The 19,475-nt window shown below is 37.2% G+C and overlaps 1 protein-coding gene across 3 annotated transcripts in view; it reads right to left on the bottom strand.

Annotated features, from left to right (window-relative positions):
• Gria3 (glutamate ionotropic receptor AMPA type subunit 3) overlaps nt 1–19,475 on the bottom strand; it is a 269,423-nt gene that overhangs the window by 129,036 nt on the left and 120,912 nt on the right. For all 3 annotated transcript variants that reach the window (XR_004113737.1, XM_031354592.1, XM_031354721.1), the window contains exon 4: nt 8,620–8,807. Coding sequence is in view for 2 of the 3 variants with exons in the window: in XM_031354592.1 (XP_031210452.1) it covers nt 8,620–8,807 (188 nt within the window). In the remaining variant the exon portion in view is untranslated. The remainder of the gene's footprint in view (nt 1–8,619; nt 8,808–19,475) is intronic.

Raw genomic sequence — 19,475 nt, 5'->3', positions numbered from 1 at the left:
TTCCTCCTTCCCTTCTCTCCCTCCCACCCTTCCTCCCTCCTACCCTTCCTCCCTCCTTTTCTACCTTCTCCCAGTTTTCCTAGCCACAGCTCACAAGCTCTTTCTTCTGGGTCATTCATTGCAGGGCTTGAGACTAACCTGGAGTATCATGCATGTTTACCAATGAAGCACATTACCCCTATCCTCTCATCTAATAACTCCCGAATTAAACTCTCTATCTTGTTTTTTAAAGTACCAGGAATCATAGTCTCTTGGAATTAGAAGTCTCTTGGAACATATAACACATTTGCTTTAGGGATTAGGAAATGTTGATATATTCTAAAGTCCTATGGCTTGGGGCTAAAATCCAGACCTTCTGCCTCAAGCTTCTGTATTCTGCTTTATAAAGCTCTTGAATTTTTTCCTTCATCTGCAGGAGTCTCAATCCTTGAGAATTTTCAGAAGGAACTCTGAAGTTAGTTAATGAAAAGTAATTGGAATTTTTGTTGATTTTTAAAAATATCCTTCTAAGCCTCCTAGGAAATAATCAAGTGAATGGATTTTTTAAAAAAATGAGAAGAGGAAACTGTTGGTCTAATAGGAACATTTCCTTTTTGAGACCAACATTTTTACTACCGGAAACAAACAAGAGTCTGTTTCAAAGTAATGATCTTGAATGAGTTTTTCTTTTTTTATTTTCCCAGAGGGGATTTGATTCTAAATATTTACCAAGACACTCTACTGGGAAGTATGACCAGATAATCAAACCATCTTTTTTTTTAATAAGCCAAAGCTAAAGTCCCTCAATGTAGACTAGTGCTGCCTGTTACCAACTCCCAGGACAAACATCTTTACATGTTAGGGAACAAGTTTATTTCTAATTGCATCCTGATTTATTTTCAAAGGAACCCTTTGTTACCTAAGAATCATAATGTATGCTCTGACTTGGCTTGCCAAAGTTCGGTTTTTGTGTCTGTCTCCCCTTTACCTTGCCCCTGATGTTCAGCATGGTGCTAATCTTTCAAATGCTCTTAAGGCCATAAGGAAAGAAAAGATCCGTGTGTTTTAGAGTTTGTAGTATAAGGAGTCTGCTGAAGCTTGATGCTTAAGGCAACATTTCCTCCCTTTAGGGTCTGGTGGTGATAGTGGGAGAAGGGGGAACCATGGCCCTTGCAGTACTGCTGCTCAAGTCTAAGCACCCACCTGAAACCCATCTGCTATAAATATTTACACTTCTTGTTCATGCTTGGTTTTCTAGATGTTAAGGTGGGGGTGAGGTAGGGTGGTAGCTGGATATTGCTGATCAGATATTGCCGGAAGACTATGGTGAGACAATGGAGGTCACACTTCTTTAGGTATTCTTTAGCTATGCTAGATTTATATACAGATCACGTTGGGGAAGTCCTTTGCATAACATATGCCTTTGTGGGTCTCATTTCAAAGCTGGGTTATTTTGGTACTGTAAGTAAATGAATCTGTTTGTTACAAAGGAGCACTTCATGAAAGCGTCGATTTGAAGGTGTATTTTCAATTCTCTGTGTTAATGGGATATGACTCCTCATCAAGTGGAGAAAATATCTGTGAAATGCCTGTTGTGTAAACAGAGCCACTTCAGGCCTCATCAGGATGCTTATCTTATAACTTTTGGTTGAATAAACTCTAACTGATAAATTCAGTCAGATACAGGGCCAATTAGTGCTGTGATTAATAGCATCTGTAGCCATATTCCCTGGGTTCAAATTTCTAGCTTCACCAACTATTAGCTGTATGACTTCTAGGTTACCTTTTTCATATGTGTGTGTGTGTGTGTGTGTATGTGTATGTGTGCATGTGTGCATGTGTGCATGTGTGTGCGTGTGCATGTATGTTTATGTGTGTGATGGCTATAAGCACTTAATACATATTTGTTATTAAAAGTACTAAATTGTTATATACGGCTCAAGATTTTTGCCTTTAATCATTTTACATGATGCTGAAAATCTAGTTGCTCCTCAAATAGTACTTGAGTTGATTGATCCACATGTGTTACCTAAGGTTACAGTAAAGAGAAAAGCAGAGGTGTGTGAACATGATGAATTCAGTGAGATCCACATGCAATATACCTCAAATGAAAGACGCCTTGAGAAATCCACAAGGCCACCATTTTTAAGCAGCAATCCTTAAACAGCTTATTTTCACAAGCAAAGAAAATAATCACTCGAACAAATAGCTGTGGGTACCAGAGTCTGAGTGACTACTAGGTGTTACGTGCTTTTCGCACATTACCTGATGGGATCCTCAGCAACCACTGAAGGATGGTAGTGAGAAACTTGTGAAATTAAGTCTTAAGTAAACAGCCGTTTTCCTCAATATCACCTAATAGAGTAGTGAGAGAGTTACGATTTGAACTCATGTGTCTATGCTTCTCAAGCTTATGTTTATTCAACCGAACTACACACAAAGCTCTTCGAAGAGTAGAGGCTAACTCAGATTGTCTTATGTGGTAGTAAGTCAGCTTACTGTTCTGCCAGGAGCATTGAGAGGAAAGGCTAGGGGTTGATCTGCTTCTGGACTGTTTTTCCTAAGGGGCTCTGTTAGATCATCCACGAAGAGATAACTTGGCATGAGAAAGTACCGGGAGAAATTCATACATTCTGTCATTTTGCTGGGTAGAACATTTAAACATATTGCTCCACTTTATTTATCAAGGTCAGTTCTTTCCTTGGACCTATAGCTCACTCTCAAGGTAATATAGCTAGTTCCTTTGTCCCATTTAGTTCATGTTATAACTCAGGCTGAGTATATACTAATAATGTTTAGAAAAAGAGAAAACATTGTAAAGAACAAGTGGAGAACATGTAAATCTATTTAAAGTGGTAACTTTTTGGATATATGATAAGAAAGTTAAGAATTGCAGTTAGCCCTCTGTAAATTCTGGTTACGTACCTATGAATTTACCCAACATGGGATCAAAAATACTTTAAAAAAACTACATCTTTATTAAATGCATACAGAGTCTCTGATTGCCATTATCCCATGGATAATATAAAACTACATGTAGCACTTATATTCTATTCATTATTATCAACAGTCTAGATATGAATTATACTATACAAGTGGTTATGAATAGCTAACATACAAATGTGATATCACTTTATAAAAGGACTATCTGTGGAGTTTTGTACGTGTAGTGAGTCCTAGAACCACAGATTCCCAGGAACACTATACTTTATTTTTCTATTCATTAAGGATCTTTATTTGCTAGCATATAGTGTAAACTTGAAATTTTGTGCATTTTTGAAAAACAGTATTGAAAAATGTGTTAATCATAACTTGTTCCTAATTCAACAGAGTCTTGCCTTCATACAGTGTGAAGTGGGAGAGATTGCCCTTTCTTCCACTTTCGTCTTTCCTTTATAATGAGCCCTTCCTAGTGCTGTCTCTCTGGTCCAGTTAAGCTTATTTGCTCCAGTGCTGTCCTTAGGCATGCAGAACAGTTGGTCAGTGCCCTCTTTATGACAACTCTTTATACTTGAGCATGGTGATTAAATTGCCTCTTGGCTCTCTTTCGTCAGGATAAACAACCTTAACTCATTTATGGCCTTTCCTCGCAGGCCCTGTTTCCTACCGCTTTAATCATTTTCTTGCCATTCTTCTTCGGGTCCTCTCTAATTGCTTCACCATCATTTTAAGATAGAATCTGATGAGCAGACCACATTTGAGTTTGATGAGTTATTTAATGAGTAGTGTAGAAATTAAAGGAAATGGTGCTGTTTGAAGCAAGAACACTAGACTAGGGGTCAGCAGACCTGCTTCTGTTTCACACTTCCTCTGTTACATACTGCTATTAAACTGGAAGTCAAATTTTGACAAATCATCTAGAAGTCTTCCATCTTCAAAGTATCATGTGTAAATTTGGAATGAACGTATCTTCCCTGCAGGCATCCTATTGTGAAGTTCAAATGAGATCATTTGTATGACAGTGCATTTTTGGACATCAAAATGGTATACCAACACTATGAATCGGGGACCTTTCCCAATGATTTGTACATATTAACTCATCTACGTAAAGGTTTCATTTATGGTGTCTTTTGAGAAAGTGAAAATTCAGGGAGGCATGTAAATTACCCCTTGTCAAAAAGCTGATAAGGGACACCGTCCATTTAGATTGGATTCCTGGGACAAAGGAACTAGCTAGATTACCTTGAGAGTGAGCTTTAGGTCCAAGGAGAGAACCTACCTTGATAAATCAAGTGGAAAATGATGGAAGATGATACAAGATATCAACTTTAGGCCTCTATATACATGCATACAATGTACACACACACACATGTGTGCACACTCACATGAGCTCACACACAGGTATGTGCATATACATACACAGATGCAATAGTAAATAATGAAAAAAGAAGGGCATGAATTTAAAGAAAAGTGGGAAGGATATATGGGAAAGCCTGGAACTAGGAAAGGGAAGGGAGACATGTTGTATTATATTATAATTCCCAAATAAAATAAGAGAAAAAGAAAGAACTATTGACATTGGAAAAAATGAAACAAATAGTGCTCTAAATCTTGAACTTAGAATCTACAGTTTGTAAATAGTCTCTGAGCTCTAAGAAGTGATCATGGCCTCATTTGACTCCTCTGTCAATTTCTATGGTAATTCTCACACTTGTAAATGTACCTATCACATATTCTTTGTAGATTAACTAGTACACAGTGATACTAAAGGAAGGTCAACATCTGATTTTTCTTCTCTAGTAATATTTGAAGGCCTTGAAGAGTTAAAAAAGAACTTTGGAGAGCCAGAGAGATGGCTTAGCAGTTAAGAACACTGTCTGTTCTTTCAGAGGATCTGGGTTTAATACACAGCACTCACATGGCAGCTCACAACTACCTGCCCCAGTTGTAGTAAATCCAACACCCTCATATACAGACATACATGCAGGCAAAACACCAATGCACATAAAAATAAAAATAAGTTAAAAAGAACTTGAAAGGAATGGTAGAAGAATTTCTATTAATCATATAACTATTTGAATATTTACAGGAAAATAAGAACATATATACACAGTGTGGACATTATGTTATATAAAACTCTACTGAAAATCTGCTTATATTTGAGCAATTGTATTACACTACCATATTTTCATTAATACCTGGTGGATATAGATTGTAGTATGAACTTTATGCTTAAATCTGATCTATTGACAGTGATGTTAACGATAGTGTTATAATGCTATCAGAGGCTCTTTTATCTCAGACAGTCAAATGAAACATGATTTTGTAAGATTATAGAAGGTTTACTAGGAAAAAACCCTAAATAATATTGAAAACAAACAATGAGGCTGTCTTTTAGAAGAGCTTAATACTCATTGAATTATGAACATTATCATTGAACTTTATAAAATCTGTATAATATATCAGGATTTTTTCAGAAGAATAAACTCTGATGAAAGTACTCAGTTTCCTTTAAAAAGCTTTTTCTTTAAAAAAATATCATGTTGGAATTGGTTATGTAAGTAATTTGTTTAATGAGAAATTTATTTTATATAGGAAATGATAAGTAAGAGAGAGTAATTTTATTGTTAGAATAGAAATAAACAGAGCCATTTTTAAAGATTTAAAATGTATATTTTAGCAATCACATTATGTGGCTACAAGTACTTTTTCATCTTTGAGTCAGTAGTTCTCAACATGTGGGTTGCAACTCCTTAGCAATTGCATATCAGATACCCTACACATCAGATATTTACATTATAAATCATAACAGCAAAATTATAGTTATAAAGTAGCATCAGAAATAATTTTATGGTTTGGAGGATGGTTACCACAACATCAGGAACTTTATTAAAGAATTAGAGCATCAGGGAGGTTGAGAACCACTGTGTAGGATGGAGCTGTAGCCCAATCTCGGTGCAACTTACTAAAGTGTACTTTATCACTGACCATCTGACCTAGATTAGTATGTATCATAAAGTTTGTAGCCCATTCTAGCCCTACTTTGTAGAACACATGGTCTCACAGGAGCTACTCAATGGTAAAGAAAACAAATACGCGTTGACACTGTTTTAATGATGTTTTGGGAGATGATAAATGAATAAAATCACATAAAGGTTACTTCTGAGGGATAGTTTCAGAGTACATCTAGAACAAAGGAAGACAGAGAAGTAAGACATAAAATAAACCAGAAATGCTGATTTTTGGTAAACAGTTTGATTTTCTTTCTGTGATGCTAGTTTTCTCTCCAAAATTTTATGGCTTTTTGAAGGGTTGTATTAATCTTGTGTAGTAGAGCATAATATTTTTCCATCATGTAGATGAGGAAACTGGGGTAAAGAAAGTTAAGTGCCCAAGGTTTCAGAGCCATATAGAAGTCAAAGCAGTACCCAACACTTTTTCCATTACCCAGACCTGAAAAACCTCTCAGTCCAGTCTAAGTTCCTGCAAATCCCCAGACCTTTGAGAGAATATTGGATATTCGAGAAGCCAAAGTCCCTAATGAAAGAGAAAGAAAACAAAAAAGTGTGACAAGAGAGATGTTCTTCTGTTTGGGGCTACTAAGTAGGTCACCCACTAAAAGGCTATTTCAGTCTAAACATTTTGGAGGGCATGTAGTACATAGAGCAGCATCACTGACCTGATTCTTCATTTTTAAGATCTGAGAAAAATCAAAGGAAGGTTTTCCAGTGAGGGAGAGCATGGACCATTTGTGCTGCTCAGATGAATGTTAGTTGAGGAACTAACCAGGCTTGCACTCTAGATTTTCTATGAGCCACCATCCATTAAAAGCAGTGCTGAGCTTGACAAAGGAGTAAGTAGCTTTGTATTTCTAGCCTGTAGCACCTGCAGCTTCTACCCCCCACATCCTTTCCCTCTCATTTTTCTCTTGTTTTTCTTTTCTTTTTGTCTTTTCTTCTTATAGGGATAGAGCTGACAAATTTTTAATATTTCATTTCCTATAAAAGACCTCTCATAGGAAATGGCTGCTCACCATGATTTTGTTCTCTTTTTGGTTCCCAGACACATTAGGGTTAAGTTAGAAGATTCCCCTTTTAGTTTCCTTCTGGGTAGAGATAGGAGCTTTGTTATGAACTGGCAAAATGAGACTTCTAAGGAAACAGTAAACTTTCACGCTTCAATTTGGCCCTCTACCCCAAACATACTGTCCAAACATAGCTTAGGATCAATATTCCTAGTAATTTTGTTCTAAAATTTACATATTCATGCTTGATAATGAAAACATCATGGCACATTGGATTGCATTTTCCTCTTTATCTTGTTTCTTTTTTGAAGGATTTGCTTACACTTTTTAAAACGTTCTCATTCTTGGAGAACTACATACAATATATTCTGACCCACTCTTTTCCTCAGCTCCTTCCAGATGCTGTCCCACCTCCCTATCCACCTAAAACAAAACCAAACAATCAACTAAAGGGAAAAATCACCCACAAAGACCCACGGAATCCAATTTGTGTTGACCAACTATTCCTGGGCATAGGGCCTGCCCCAGAGTGTGTTTGATACACCAAGTGTCTCTCCATGGAAGAAAACTGATTTCCTCTCCCAGCAGGTACCTATAGCAAATTAGCTTCTTGGTTAGGGGTGGGGTTTTTGTGCTCACTTCCCCTTCTGAGTGCTGGGATTTTGTCTGGTTCGCTTGTGCACATCTTATGTAATTTTGGCCTGTTTTTTTAAAAAAAGTTGTTCACACTTTTAAAACCAAAACATTTAAATATATCACCTTATTTTTTTAATACATAGTATAAAAAGTTCAGTATAACATCCAAAAAGGAGAACAAGAAAGGCTGCATTTAAGGGGATAAGGAAGGGCTGGGTGTAGGTAATAGACAGAAGCTATGAAAGAGGACCTAAAACTAACTGTTTTTCTAATTCTAAATCTGCCATTGCATCTTTTTAGTTTTGGTGGTGGATAAATGTATAAAATGTTTGATACCAAAGTGTAAATTTTAATGTAAAGCTTCATAGTTTCGGTTCCAGTGCCAGTTCTAGCATAGAAGTTCACTGATCTATATAGACTTTTAGTCTGGTGAATTTCAGTGTGTAATATTTTTTATTTCCAAGGATTTTTTTATAATAAAATTTATGAAATTAAAAATATCTTAAACTATTCTCCCCCCCTACTAACCCAGAAGGATAATTTAGAATGATGTAGACAATTCGACCTTGGTAAGCAGTATCTAAGCACATTATTCAACAATAGCTGGCATTCCTTAGAAGGGTCCAGGGCAGTACATATTCCAGTAATGAGAAACAAAAATCCTACCTGTCAGCCTTGCTTAATCTATTGTCTGTTCCCTATTGGGCCAGAAGATATAGGAAAGGACAGGGATTACTTTGAAATAACCAGCTATCTATTAAACAGGAGTGGAGTGATGGATTTATCTGATATATAGCATGAAATTGCAGAGACATTCAAACTAATCATGTGATGCAATTTTTTTATAAGCTTAGAATTTTCTTTTCTTTTCATTCCTTTTTTTTCCTGCAGCCACTAGGGAGGAAAAAGGGATTAGAGAGACTATGAAAACTGTTGGCATGCTTATTCTGTTGGCTACTTAATTTATTAACAGATACGGGAACTGCCTCAGGATAATGATTTAACATGCAGGCTAGGAGAGAGCTAAGTCTCAGACATACCTGTTCCAAAATGGTGTTAATCCTTTCGACTTCACAGTCAATCAAGTATCGTTTTTCCTGCCTCCTGTCCATTTCTTCAATGATGCGTCTGAATTCCTGGATGTCCTTTATGTTTCCCACAGACCTTGCTGTCACTTGCCAGTTGTTTTGCACTGCTGCTTCCATAATTGCTTGTAGGATGGAAAACCCTGAAGGAAGGAAAGACAGCTATACTAATTTCTTCTTGGAAAAAGATTTCTGTAGGTGTTAAAGATTCCACTGAGTTTCTATTCACAGCCCATTGGGTCTCTTCAAACTTTATCCACTGGAGAGACCAAGTGACCCTTACAGCTCCAACCTCAACTCTCCAGATGGTTGGCACCTCCATCTTGGTGTTTTGTTGTAAAGGTAAGAAGATTCTATCATTTGTGAGCACCATGGGGATAGGTGTTTGTCAAGTCCCTTTTGTTCTGACATGCATTATCAAAATATCTTTGGAATGGATGCCAAGAACCTCTTAGGTCTGGCTGTAATTTTCTCTGTTGCATTTGAAGCTCCTTTCTTTTATCTTTCATTTAATTCTTCAGAATTACAGGTTAAAAGACACCCACAACGACACATTATAAATAAGTACTCCTGCTAGAGCCTTATTAAAAGAAGAGGAACCACATGTGGATGTGACTATTGAACAAGATAAATTGTGTCCCCCAGATAAAGTCACTATTATTTTGTGAAAGACAGCCTCCAATATAGACTATTACTTTTTAGTTATATAGGGATTCTATTAAATATTCAATAGAATTATTTTTTGTGAACTATTTCCTTTTCCCAACCAAATTTACCAGGAGTTCCTGGTCCTGCATTAGCTAATTTAGATCCAACAAACATTAGCAACTAACCTCCTGGAACTCTGTTCAAAGAAAGCAAAGAGCTACTTGGAGTTATAGGAAGCTCATGCTTCTAATGTCAGAATTTGGGAAGCTGATGCAGGAGGATTGCCAAAAGTCCAAGACTACCCTGAGGTAGACAAAGAGATTCTATCTTGAAAATCCAAAATCAGCCTGCCAGAAGTGGCGCAGGCCTTTAATTCCGGCCCCTGGGAAGCAGAGTAAGGTGGATCTCTGTAAGTTCAATGCAGCCTGATCTAAGCAGTGAGTTCCAGGACAGCCAGTGTTAAAACCTTGTGTCAAAAAACAAAAACAAAAACAAAAAAAACCAAAAAACCCCAAACCCAACCCAATTGAACTGTCCCTCCCCGCCCTGAAAACCCCCAAACCAAACCAAACAGACAATCAAATCAATCAAGCAAGCAAACCCCCAAGTACAAATTCCAAAGCACAGTGGCACACCTTTTAGAGTAGTCACATTTCTAATAATATATCATATCTCCACTTGTGTTTTCTGTATGAATTTATAATCTGAATATAATCTCATCAAAAATAGACAACCTTATTGGGATTTTTCAAAACAATCTCCCTACTCCCAATAGGAGTGAGTGATAGACACGATTTGCAAATCCCAATGATCTGTGCTGTAATAGTTCAATGGCCGCAGAGGCAGAGGATGGAGGAGGTGGTGATGATGCCTTTTGAACACACTCCCTGTCCTCTGTCTGCTGTGGTGTAAGCAGGCTGAGGCTCAGAGTTGTCCTCATTGTACCATAGAAAATGGTATTGGCAATTGGAGAACATGCTTCAGGGAGATGGCAGTAGTGACTCAGCCGGTCATTATAACTCCTTTGTGTGCTGGGTGTGTGCAGGAAGAAGATCACAAACGAGACCCAAGCACTTGGTAATTTCCAAATGAGCAATTTCAGCACAGGAGCTCAAAATTACAGATCAGAGCAAATTACCATTGCTTTAAATGTTAATTCTTACTCTTATAAAACCAATCGTGCATATTTATTTCTCAGATTTACATTTTCATGTTGGTTTTAGACATACTCTCTGCTTCAGTGGGAGTTGAGGGCACATAGTGGGCCAAGGCATGGGATTAAGAAGTAAACATAGGAAGAAAGAGATTAAAGCACGTGCAAATCTTTCTTAAGCAGTGGATAATAAGGCCTCATTATTTTGAATGCCACTAATTAAGAATTTATGAAGATTCAGTAAGGACTGTGTTGAATTTTATTTTTGGACTATTTATGGAGAAAATATTGGCTTAATAATAACAGTAAAGAAATTACATAAGGATTCTTTGATATATTTAAAGTAAACTTTTTTTTAAAGGGCTCTTTAACAAAACACAAGTGTTCACATGTTTAGTAGAAAATCCAAATTTTGTCATCTCTGCCTAATGGACCTTGTCTATAATTTAAGATGACAAGGAGAAAGATTAATCTCTTTTCCATGTGACAATCTTCTACATTTTTTTGTTTGTGTTTTGTTGCTTTTCTTTTCGAGACAGGGTTTCTCTGTATAGTCCTGGCTATCCTGGAACTCACCCTGTAGACCAGGCTGGCCTTGAACTCAGAAATCTGCCTGCCTCTGCCTCCCAAGTGCTGGGATTAATGGTGTGCGCCACCACTGCCCTGCAATATTCCACATTTTTAAGGGCTGTTAACATGTCTCACTTTAACCTTTTCTTCTCCAGGTTAAAGATGTCCCAATCCTCAACAATTCCTTTTATGTGATGATAACTATTTTCCTTTCAGTTCTATCTTTTTTTTTAAATGGATAATTTTCAATGTTTCTAAGTGTATGTTAATTTTGCATAATAACAGGTTTCATGATGACATGTTTGTACATGAATACAAAGCATTTTTATTATATTCATCTTCCATTATCCTGTTTTGTGCCCCTCCTATTCCCACTATCTCTTTCTTAAGTAGTCTCCCTTCTATTTTCACGATATATATTTTTTAAATGATCTGTGAGCTTCATTACAGTTGCTTATAGGGACATGGGTAAGGGGTTATTTATAAGAGCATAAACCTCTTTCTGGTGACTGTGCTACTGAAAAAAATGTCTCTCTCATGTTCAGTAATTACTAATTGACTGTAGATATTCAGGGAAGGATGTAGCTTCACAAGTCTCTCCACATAGGATACTATTATTATAGCCCATAAGCTCTTAGTCTATGGATCTTCATGGACTTTCTTTACTCGTAACAGAGTGTTGACTTGTCAATATTTTATTGGTCTTGATATTTCAAATATTATCTGAACAGTAAGTGTAAATGGCTATAGGATTACTGCTCATTTTGATGTAAGTTATTTTAGCTGCATAGAGTTTCTGGGGGGAAAAGTCCCAGGCCATATGAATGCTAAGCTAGCACCATATCACTGAGATATATCCCCAGCCTGGATTGATGATATATTTAAATAGCCAAATTCTATTAATTTGTATCAAGGTTGGATTCAGCAGAAACTTGTTAGTTCAGATAAAGCTTTAACAACTCTATGTGTACTTGTTAATGTCCATTGCATTCTACCCTGCTTTTGTCTTTCTTTAATCCCCTTTCCTGGACTGGTCCTTACTTATCATTTGTTTTCACGTTCTTTCAAACCTGAAAGATGATACTATCTACTCACTTAGTACTTTGTTACCTATTTAGTGAACTGCACATCTCTCCCTTTACCTAGCATACCCTGCTAGTTATAGACACTTCCGGGTGTTTCTCTTCTTCCTGTAATGGTTCTTTTAGTACCTTCTCGTTAATTTCCCCAGATATGCCTTACTTTGTATTTAAGATAAATCAATCAAAAGCATTGAAAAGGCATTTTGAATAACTATCACAGATATTTTAAAAATGCAAAATACAATGTATTAAGTATATTACACAGGATGCTATGATGAAGTTTAGTTGTTAACAATGTGCATACACTAACAAGGGAAGATTTCCACTACAGAATGGAAAAAAACTAACCAATTAGCATTTATAATGTAGCTTTATTATTATATTATATTTAATTTATTTTTGCTTAAAAAGCCCATGCTTTTATATGCTGGAGGAAAATCTGCAAGAACTATTAGTGTTTTCTCAGAGACACAGAATTATGAAGACATCCCACATCCCACTTGGTTATACAATGTTTGGTTCTTTAACAAGAGGCAGGTATTATTTTCTGCAAGGACAAAACTGATAAGACTTTAAAAGTCCAGCTCATGGTGTCCTCTCAGAGTGTAAGGTGCTAGAATATTCATATGGCAGATCAACACTCCATGTGCTTCCTCTTACTAAGCAATGATTTTCATAGATCTTTTTAGACTTCTGTTCTTTGAACCATGGGGAGTGTGTTACCTAATCACAAACTCAGTAGAAGCAGCACACTGATTTTTGATGAGTGTGTTGGCTATGAGTCTTTCTTACATTTTTTTCTGAGTAAGTCACAACTGTGGCTTAGCATTACACGGTTCTTTTCCATTCAGTTTCCCAGTGTCTGCTTGAGCATGGGGCTGTTGCAATCTAGAAACTGAGGGGAATGGTCAACTCAGTTCAGTTTATGTCAGTGAGCAATCCAAGCCGAGCTTTTTATTTGTTTTCATACCCAATTTATCATAGTTTCACTGACTCTGTTCCAGCTGACCAAAGCATAAATAGAAGCTTGAGGGAGAAAAAAAAAAAAAAAAGAAATGTTTGACTTGGCAGAGCAAAACCAGGTGCTAGGGTTTGTAGGAGGTGAGGTTTGCAACAAAGTCCTGGCTTTGTAAAAATAAAGCCTGCTGTTTTAGCAGCTTCAGGATTGTCATCTGCCCTGTGTGAGTTTTCACATGCCCAGCTTTGTAAGTCTCAAAGCCACTTTGATTTGAGTAGCAAATTATCTCATCTGGATTCCAAACCACCAATGCTGTTCTTGCCCTTGCTCCTCTTCACTTTAAATGGTGGGAGTTACGGTATAGGTAACTGGTTGAATGAGAGCTTACCCTCGGAATTTGGCCAAAGTAGCATGGGAGGATGGCAATAAAGGAAGAACAGGGCAATCAGGCATAAGGAACTGGATCATAGTCAGGACCAGTTGAATTCTAGTGCACTGCTTATTGAGCATCTCTTGGCAAACAAGCAGACCATCTTGGTTAAAGGCTGTGCAGGGATGCTGCTCTGTGCAGCTAGATCATCCTTTGGTACCAAAGAGCTTACTTCTGCTGATGGGAAAGTTGTTGGTGGAAGAGAGTTACCTGACTTGAGGTTGTGCCTCCTCCCCAGAGCATCCTGCCTCCAATGACTGGTAGCAGCCAAGTATAAAGGTATGATCATTCCAAACTTCCAGTGGGATAACTAACGGGCAACCTCAGCTTCAGAGCTCTAATGCCTTGGCATGGGTGTCCCGCAGCTTTCCTTTACTTAGCCAACTTCCCACATCTCTGCACAAGTGCTGCCAATGAGTAGACTCACCAAGAGCCTTTTGGCATATGAACTGACATTTCAACATCTGTTACTAGGAGTACTCAATCCATGGCCGTTAGTTTGACCTCACAAAAGGGATGACAGCAGAGACAAAAAGCTCTCAAACCTATATTGTCAAAATCGTGTTCCCACGGAAAGAAGGCCAGGGTTCTTTTTTTTTTTCCCACTGTTTAAACAAAATGTAAAAATACTTCATGCTGAACAAATTTAGTATTTTCTCTGAAAAAAAATAACAAACATAAAAACAGTCAACAGGATTTTGGCATACAGAAAATGGTAATGAAGACATCTAAGAAAATATACTGAAGATGAAGTTCTCTCTAGGTACTTCTGACATGGTCTCTAACAGTGCCCCAGGGGACAGAAGTCTGGTATTTATGAACAGCCATTACAGAAGTGCTGGTTGCATTTATAAACATTTGTGCCTGGTAAGGTTTCTTAGAGGGTTTGTGACAAAAATATTTCAAAAGTATCAAATGGCTAGCTCTTGCTTTTTTTTGACTGTCCCCCTTTGACTCCTAGAATCTCATTTAGCATTTGCTTACTTTGAACTTACTATGTAGCCAAGGTTGACCTTGAAATCAACTAATACTAGGAGTACAGGCATAGATGATCTTATCTGGCAATATTGCTCTTATTCTGTTCCTTCCTTCTTTCCTTTCTGTCTTTTTATTTATTTTTATTTTTAAAAGATTTATTTATTATATGTATATGAGTAACATCAGAAGAGGGCATCGGATCCAATTTCAGATGGTTGTGAGCCACCATGTGGTTGCTAGGAATTGAACTCAGAACTTCTGTAAGAACAGCCAATGCTTTTAACTGCTGAGCCATCTTTCCAGCCCCCATGTCTTTATTTTAAGATTCAAGCTTATTCCTTGAGTATGGCTTCTTCTTTTTTATATTTCTAATAGTGTTAATGTCTTTATTGCATCTACAACATATGCAATGTCTAGCTTAACAGCTTATTGTACTTTTAGTGTTGCTTCTAATACATTTTGATGAGCATGTGTCTAGCATTTTATGAAATTGGTATTCTTGTTCACTCAGATGAAACTAGCCAAATGAAAATTGCTCTTCTATTCTTATGTTTGTGGTTGCCTGGGCTGCAAACTCCAACCTTATACAACCTCATACTCTTCTATTTCTTAATCGTCTTTGATCTGCATGGACTTTGAAATAAATTTATCTTAAATGCTGTAGCAAAATAAGGACATGGACAAGCTTGATATAGAATATGAAGGTGGTTTCAGAGACAGAGGTGAAAAGGGAAAACATAGAAGCGGAGGCAGGAGATGATGACAAGCGCAATCACTCATTTTGTGTTGCAGCTTGCCATGTCTCAGCAGCCATATGTATAAAAATATGACCTCAGAGCCAATAACTCAGAGTATGATTATTCATACCGCACAATGTACTCCCTTAAAAATAACCCATAGGACATTTGGACCCACGCTTAGTTGTTCTGTTGTTGCTAGTATTTGCTTTAGCTTCATTTAAACAGTTTGGACTCATAAAAAAACAATATAGTGAGTGTCTAAACTTAAGATGTTAATACAGAAAATGTTCAGTATGTGAAAAGCTTTCAATTGGAAGATCAAAAACCCCTCTCTATTTGCATATGAATGCCAATCTGTGAATTTTATGGAACATGATAAAAACAAACACTCATTCACACCCAACCCAATTTACCCATGGCAATTTAAGATTTCTCTGGAGCCTTTATTCTTCACAACTGTGTTTGTTTAAGTCATTCTTTAATTAAGAACTGACCTTCTTCAAATCGTCTCTTCCTTAAAGCTGCATTATTAGGATGGCCCTTGGCTAATTTGTGGAATCAATGAATGTAAGGTGCTCACTGGTTCTGCGTCCTTTACCTCTTCCTTAAATATATTTCTTTCAACTCAGAGCATGCTATTGTGCTAGACTGTTCAATAGTTTAACTCTGAACCCCCCCTCCACGGAGAATTTATATTTTACAAACTTGGAATTAAAAGTCTTAAAGAATCAAGTTTTTTTTTCTCTTAAAGATATATTTATTATTACATGTAAGTACACTGTAGCTGTCTTCAGACACCCCAGAAGAGGGCATCAGATCTCATTATGGATGGTTGTGAGCCATCATGGGGTTGCTAGGATTTGAACTCAGGACCTTTGGAAGAGCAGTCAGGACTCTTAGCCTCTGAGCCATCTCTCAAGCCCCAAGAATCAAGTTTTAATTGAGAATTTGTAGACAACAATAATTGGTATGGTATTGCATGACAACTTCAGGTATTCCAATTACCCTAATGCCTCACCAAGGGAGGCAACTGCTACTTGTCAAGCTTGAGGGTGGCTCTGAAGCTGGCAGTGCATATAATCCTACATTTTCTATTTTTCTCATTCATTCTGTTCTTCATTATGAACCTTGTCTTCCTGCTGGTGAATTATGTAGTTCACTTTCCTCACCCTATGCTGAGAAAATATGCCCAAAGAGATATGTCAGTTTCACTGAGTGAATGTACACTTGCTTCACATTATCAGCTGCAAGGGAATTTAGAAGACCATCTGGAGTAGATGTGTTCAACGTCTGGGAAAATCAGAATAGGCAAGTCTCTGATTGTCAGCCAGCCACTCTAGGTCTGCAATAAAAATATAAAAGCAACTGGGCTTTGGGTTAAAAGGAGCTCCTACAGTGCTATGTATAATTCTTTTATATTTATGTATGCTACTTAGATAATTGTTCTGGGATCAGTTGCAATGCAAATTCACCAAGGGCAAGAATCAACTACAAGCTGTACTGTGGACTGTCGAACACTTAGTAGATGTTGTCATGGCTTGAATGTGCAATGTTCCCCACAGATTCTTGTGTTGGGAACACTTTGGTCTCTAGCTGGTGGTGCTGTTTTGAGAGGTTCTCTAACCTTTAGGAGAGGGAGGCTAGCTAGAGACAGAGTGCCTGGAGGAAATCTTGTTCCTGTTCCTGTTTCATTGTCTGCTCAGATGAGAACAAGCAGACTCATACTCCTGTGCTCTGTTTTCTTCACTATGCTGGATGGACTATGGCCATAAGCCACAAGACAACACAATCCCTTCTTCCGTTATGTTGCTTTTGAACAGGGATTTGCTTATAGTAATGAGGAAATGTAGATAGCATTTAATAAATCACCTTGTTCACTAATACTTTCTCACTTGGTTTCTTAGCCCTGTTGGAAGTAGTCATTTCCAACTTTGAGTCTGTGATCAAGTAGTTTCTTTTATAAGAAACAGGTAAGTGGACTAACATTTTATGGGTACCTGTAGAGGAGGAATGTCATAGAACCCAATCAGGCAACGTTCTTGACAGTTGAAGTTGGATGATAGTGGAGGAAATGCCACAAATATGTATATGTATATGTATATGTGCATGTGCATGTGCATGTGCATGTGCATGTGTATGTACATGTACATGTATGTGTATATGTATATACACACACAGGCACACATGTGGTGCATATACACACATACTTGCATGTAAAACACACATATGCACAAACAAATCTTACAAATAGAAAATTAAAAATACCTGAGGAGCAAAGCTAAATTTTTATTTATCATAATACATAAAGAAAATATTTCATGCAAGCATTAATTTAAACATAGCACTTGACCAGAACCCTTTAGAGATGATGATCAGTCTAACATAGTCTATAGGATGGATGTGAGAGCCCAGAAAACCTATCTCAAGCAGATATTTTCCTTGATAAGTATTATGACCTGAGTCTCAATGAACAGAAGACTATTGGATGAAAGGTAAAGCCTTATTACGAGGACAACAGGGAAAAAAACAAACATTGGTGGATAGAGATGTGCAGGCTATAGGCAGTGCTCAAGAATTTATGCAACTAAGAATGATGTAAGCAAGCCATACACTCTAACACCTGGGTGGATTGCAGTGGGTCTTGGTATCTATTAAGAGTCCCGGTATGTAAGAGAAGGAAGATGGTTTTTAATGCTCAGGCTTGCTGTGGACTCTATGGCTTCTCCATAACAGGTATTAAATGAAAGGGGGAAATGATTCTTCAAGGAAGTCATGAAAGGCTTACAGGCAAAGCTAAAAGGAATGTATCTGTCAGAACACTTCTGTTGAATGTAAGCTTTTTACTGTTATCAGAATTAATCACTATCCAGAAAATAGCAGAAATGTCATTTTATATCAATATGAAAAGTTAAAAATAACAGGCAAAATCCACGAGTATAGGAGTTATTATTGACTAAAATTTTTCTTCTCTGGTTTACAGTTTCTCATATGTAAAATGAAGAGATCAGGTTATCATTTGCTCTGGTTCTCATATTACAAAATTGTAACAGATGTGGAAGACTTTTGTTCACCCCTGAGAGCCTGATGTCTTGCAACTTAGGTACAATTCAATAATTTTGTCTGGAGGCCAAGATGTGAAGAGGATGAAACATACGTTTGTGATCTTCCTTCACAGTTCTAAATACACTCCCCCCTTCTACACAAACCCAATTGAAAGAAAATGAACAATCCAAATAGGGTGACCTTGGAATACTTCAATGTGCTTTTAGTATATGTAGCACAGGCGATTATGCATTTACACTGTATATTTTTCTCTTACTCAGGCAGAGTTCTAGAATGCAGAGTTTTGTGACTACCTGAAAATCCCTTTAGGTATTTGAGGCTAATAGAGCACATATGATGCAGTCAATTTCAAATGACTTTGTACGTATGTATGCCTAACATACATTTCTTGGCATGGTGACATCTTTCTCATCACCTACAGAACTCACCTGAAGCCATTAGGCTATCATTTTCTTTGGAGACTTGGTGAGTTTCGACATCTTTTTGGCATGTCAGAGGCTTCTCTGCTTCCAATCCAGTGATTTCTTCTGACTTCCTTATGTTTGTTAATTTCCTAATTATAAAGTCTGAGTGTTACCTTGGACTTCTTTGCCCTAAGCACATGTGAAGTAAACTTAATTCACGTTTCATATGTCTGCGTTTTACTTGACATCCCCAGTACAGCTAGCTCCCTTGAAGCTATTATTAGTATATGCTTTGGCCATTGCAATAACCCTTCCCATTTCATCCAAGATGCCTGTTCTTCTGACTATGTTATAGCCAAGTTCATCCTAAAACAAAATCAAAAGTATTTCTTTGCAAATATTAAAAATGTTTGTTAGCTTCTCATTCTAGAATGTAGTTTCTTCTTAAGTAAAATGATATTCTATTTCTAGGGTAGATGAAGAGAATGCAACTGTCCTAAGAGATAAATGGAGGCCAGAAGTTAGAGATGAAGGAGGGGAAAATAAGGCAGAATACCTCTTTAAATCTTTCTGTTCATTTCCCCCTTACACTTTCTGCTTACTGTCTCACTTGGAAATTGGCCCATTGACTAGAGTTATTGGGATTTGAATCAGTGAAAGTTTAAGCCAGTTTATAATTTGGCCAGCCAATCTTAAGGAAAATGTCTAGACTCATAGACAGAGAGAAGCTAACTGACAATACCAGTTTTGGCTTTGACTTCACTTAGTCAGAGGATATATCTAGT

The sequence above is a fragment of the Mastomys coucha genome, chromosome X (genome assembly GCF_008632895.1).
Source record: "Mastomys coucha isolate ucsf_1 chromosome X, UCSF_Mcou_1, whole genome shotgun sequence".
NCBI lineage: Eukaryota > Metazoa > Chordata > Mammalia > Rodentia > Muridae > Mastomys > Mastomys coucha.
This window is presented reverse-complemented; position numbering and strand designations above follow the sequence as displayed.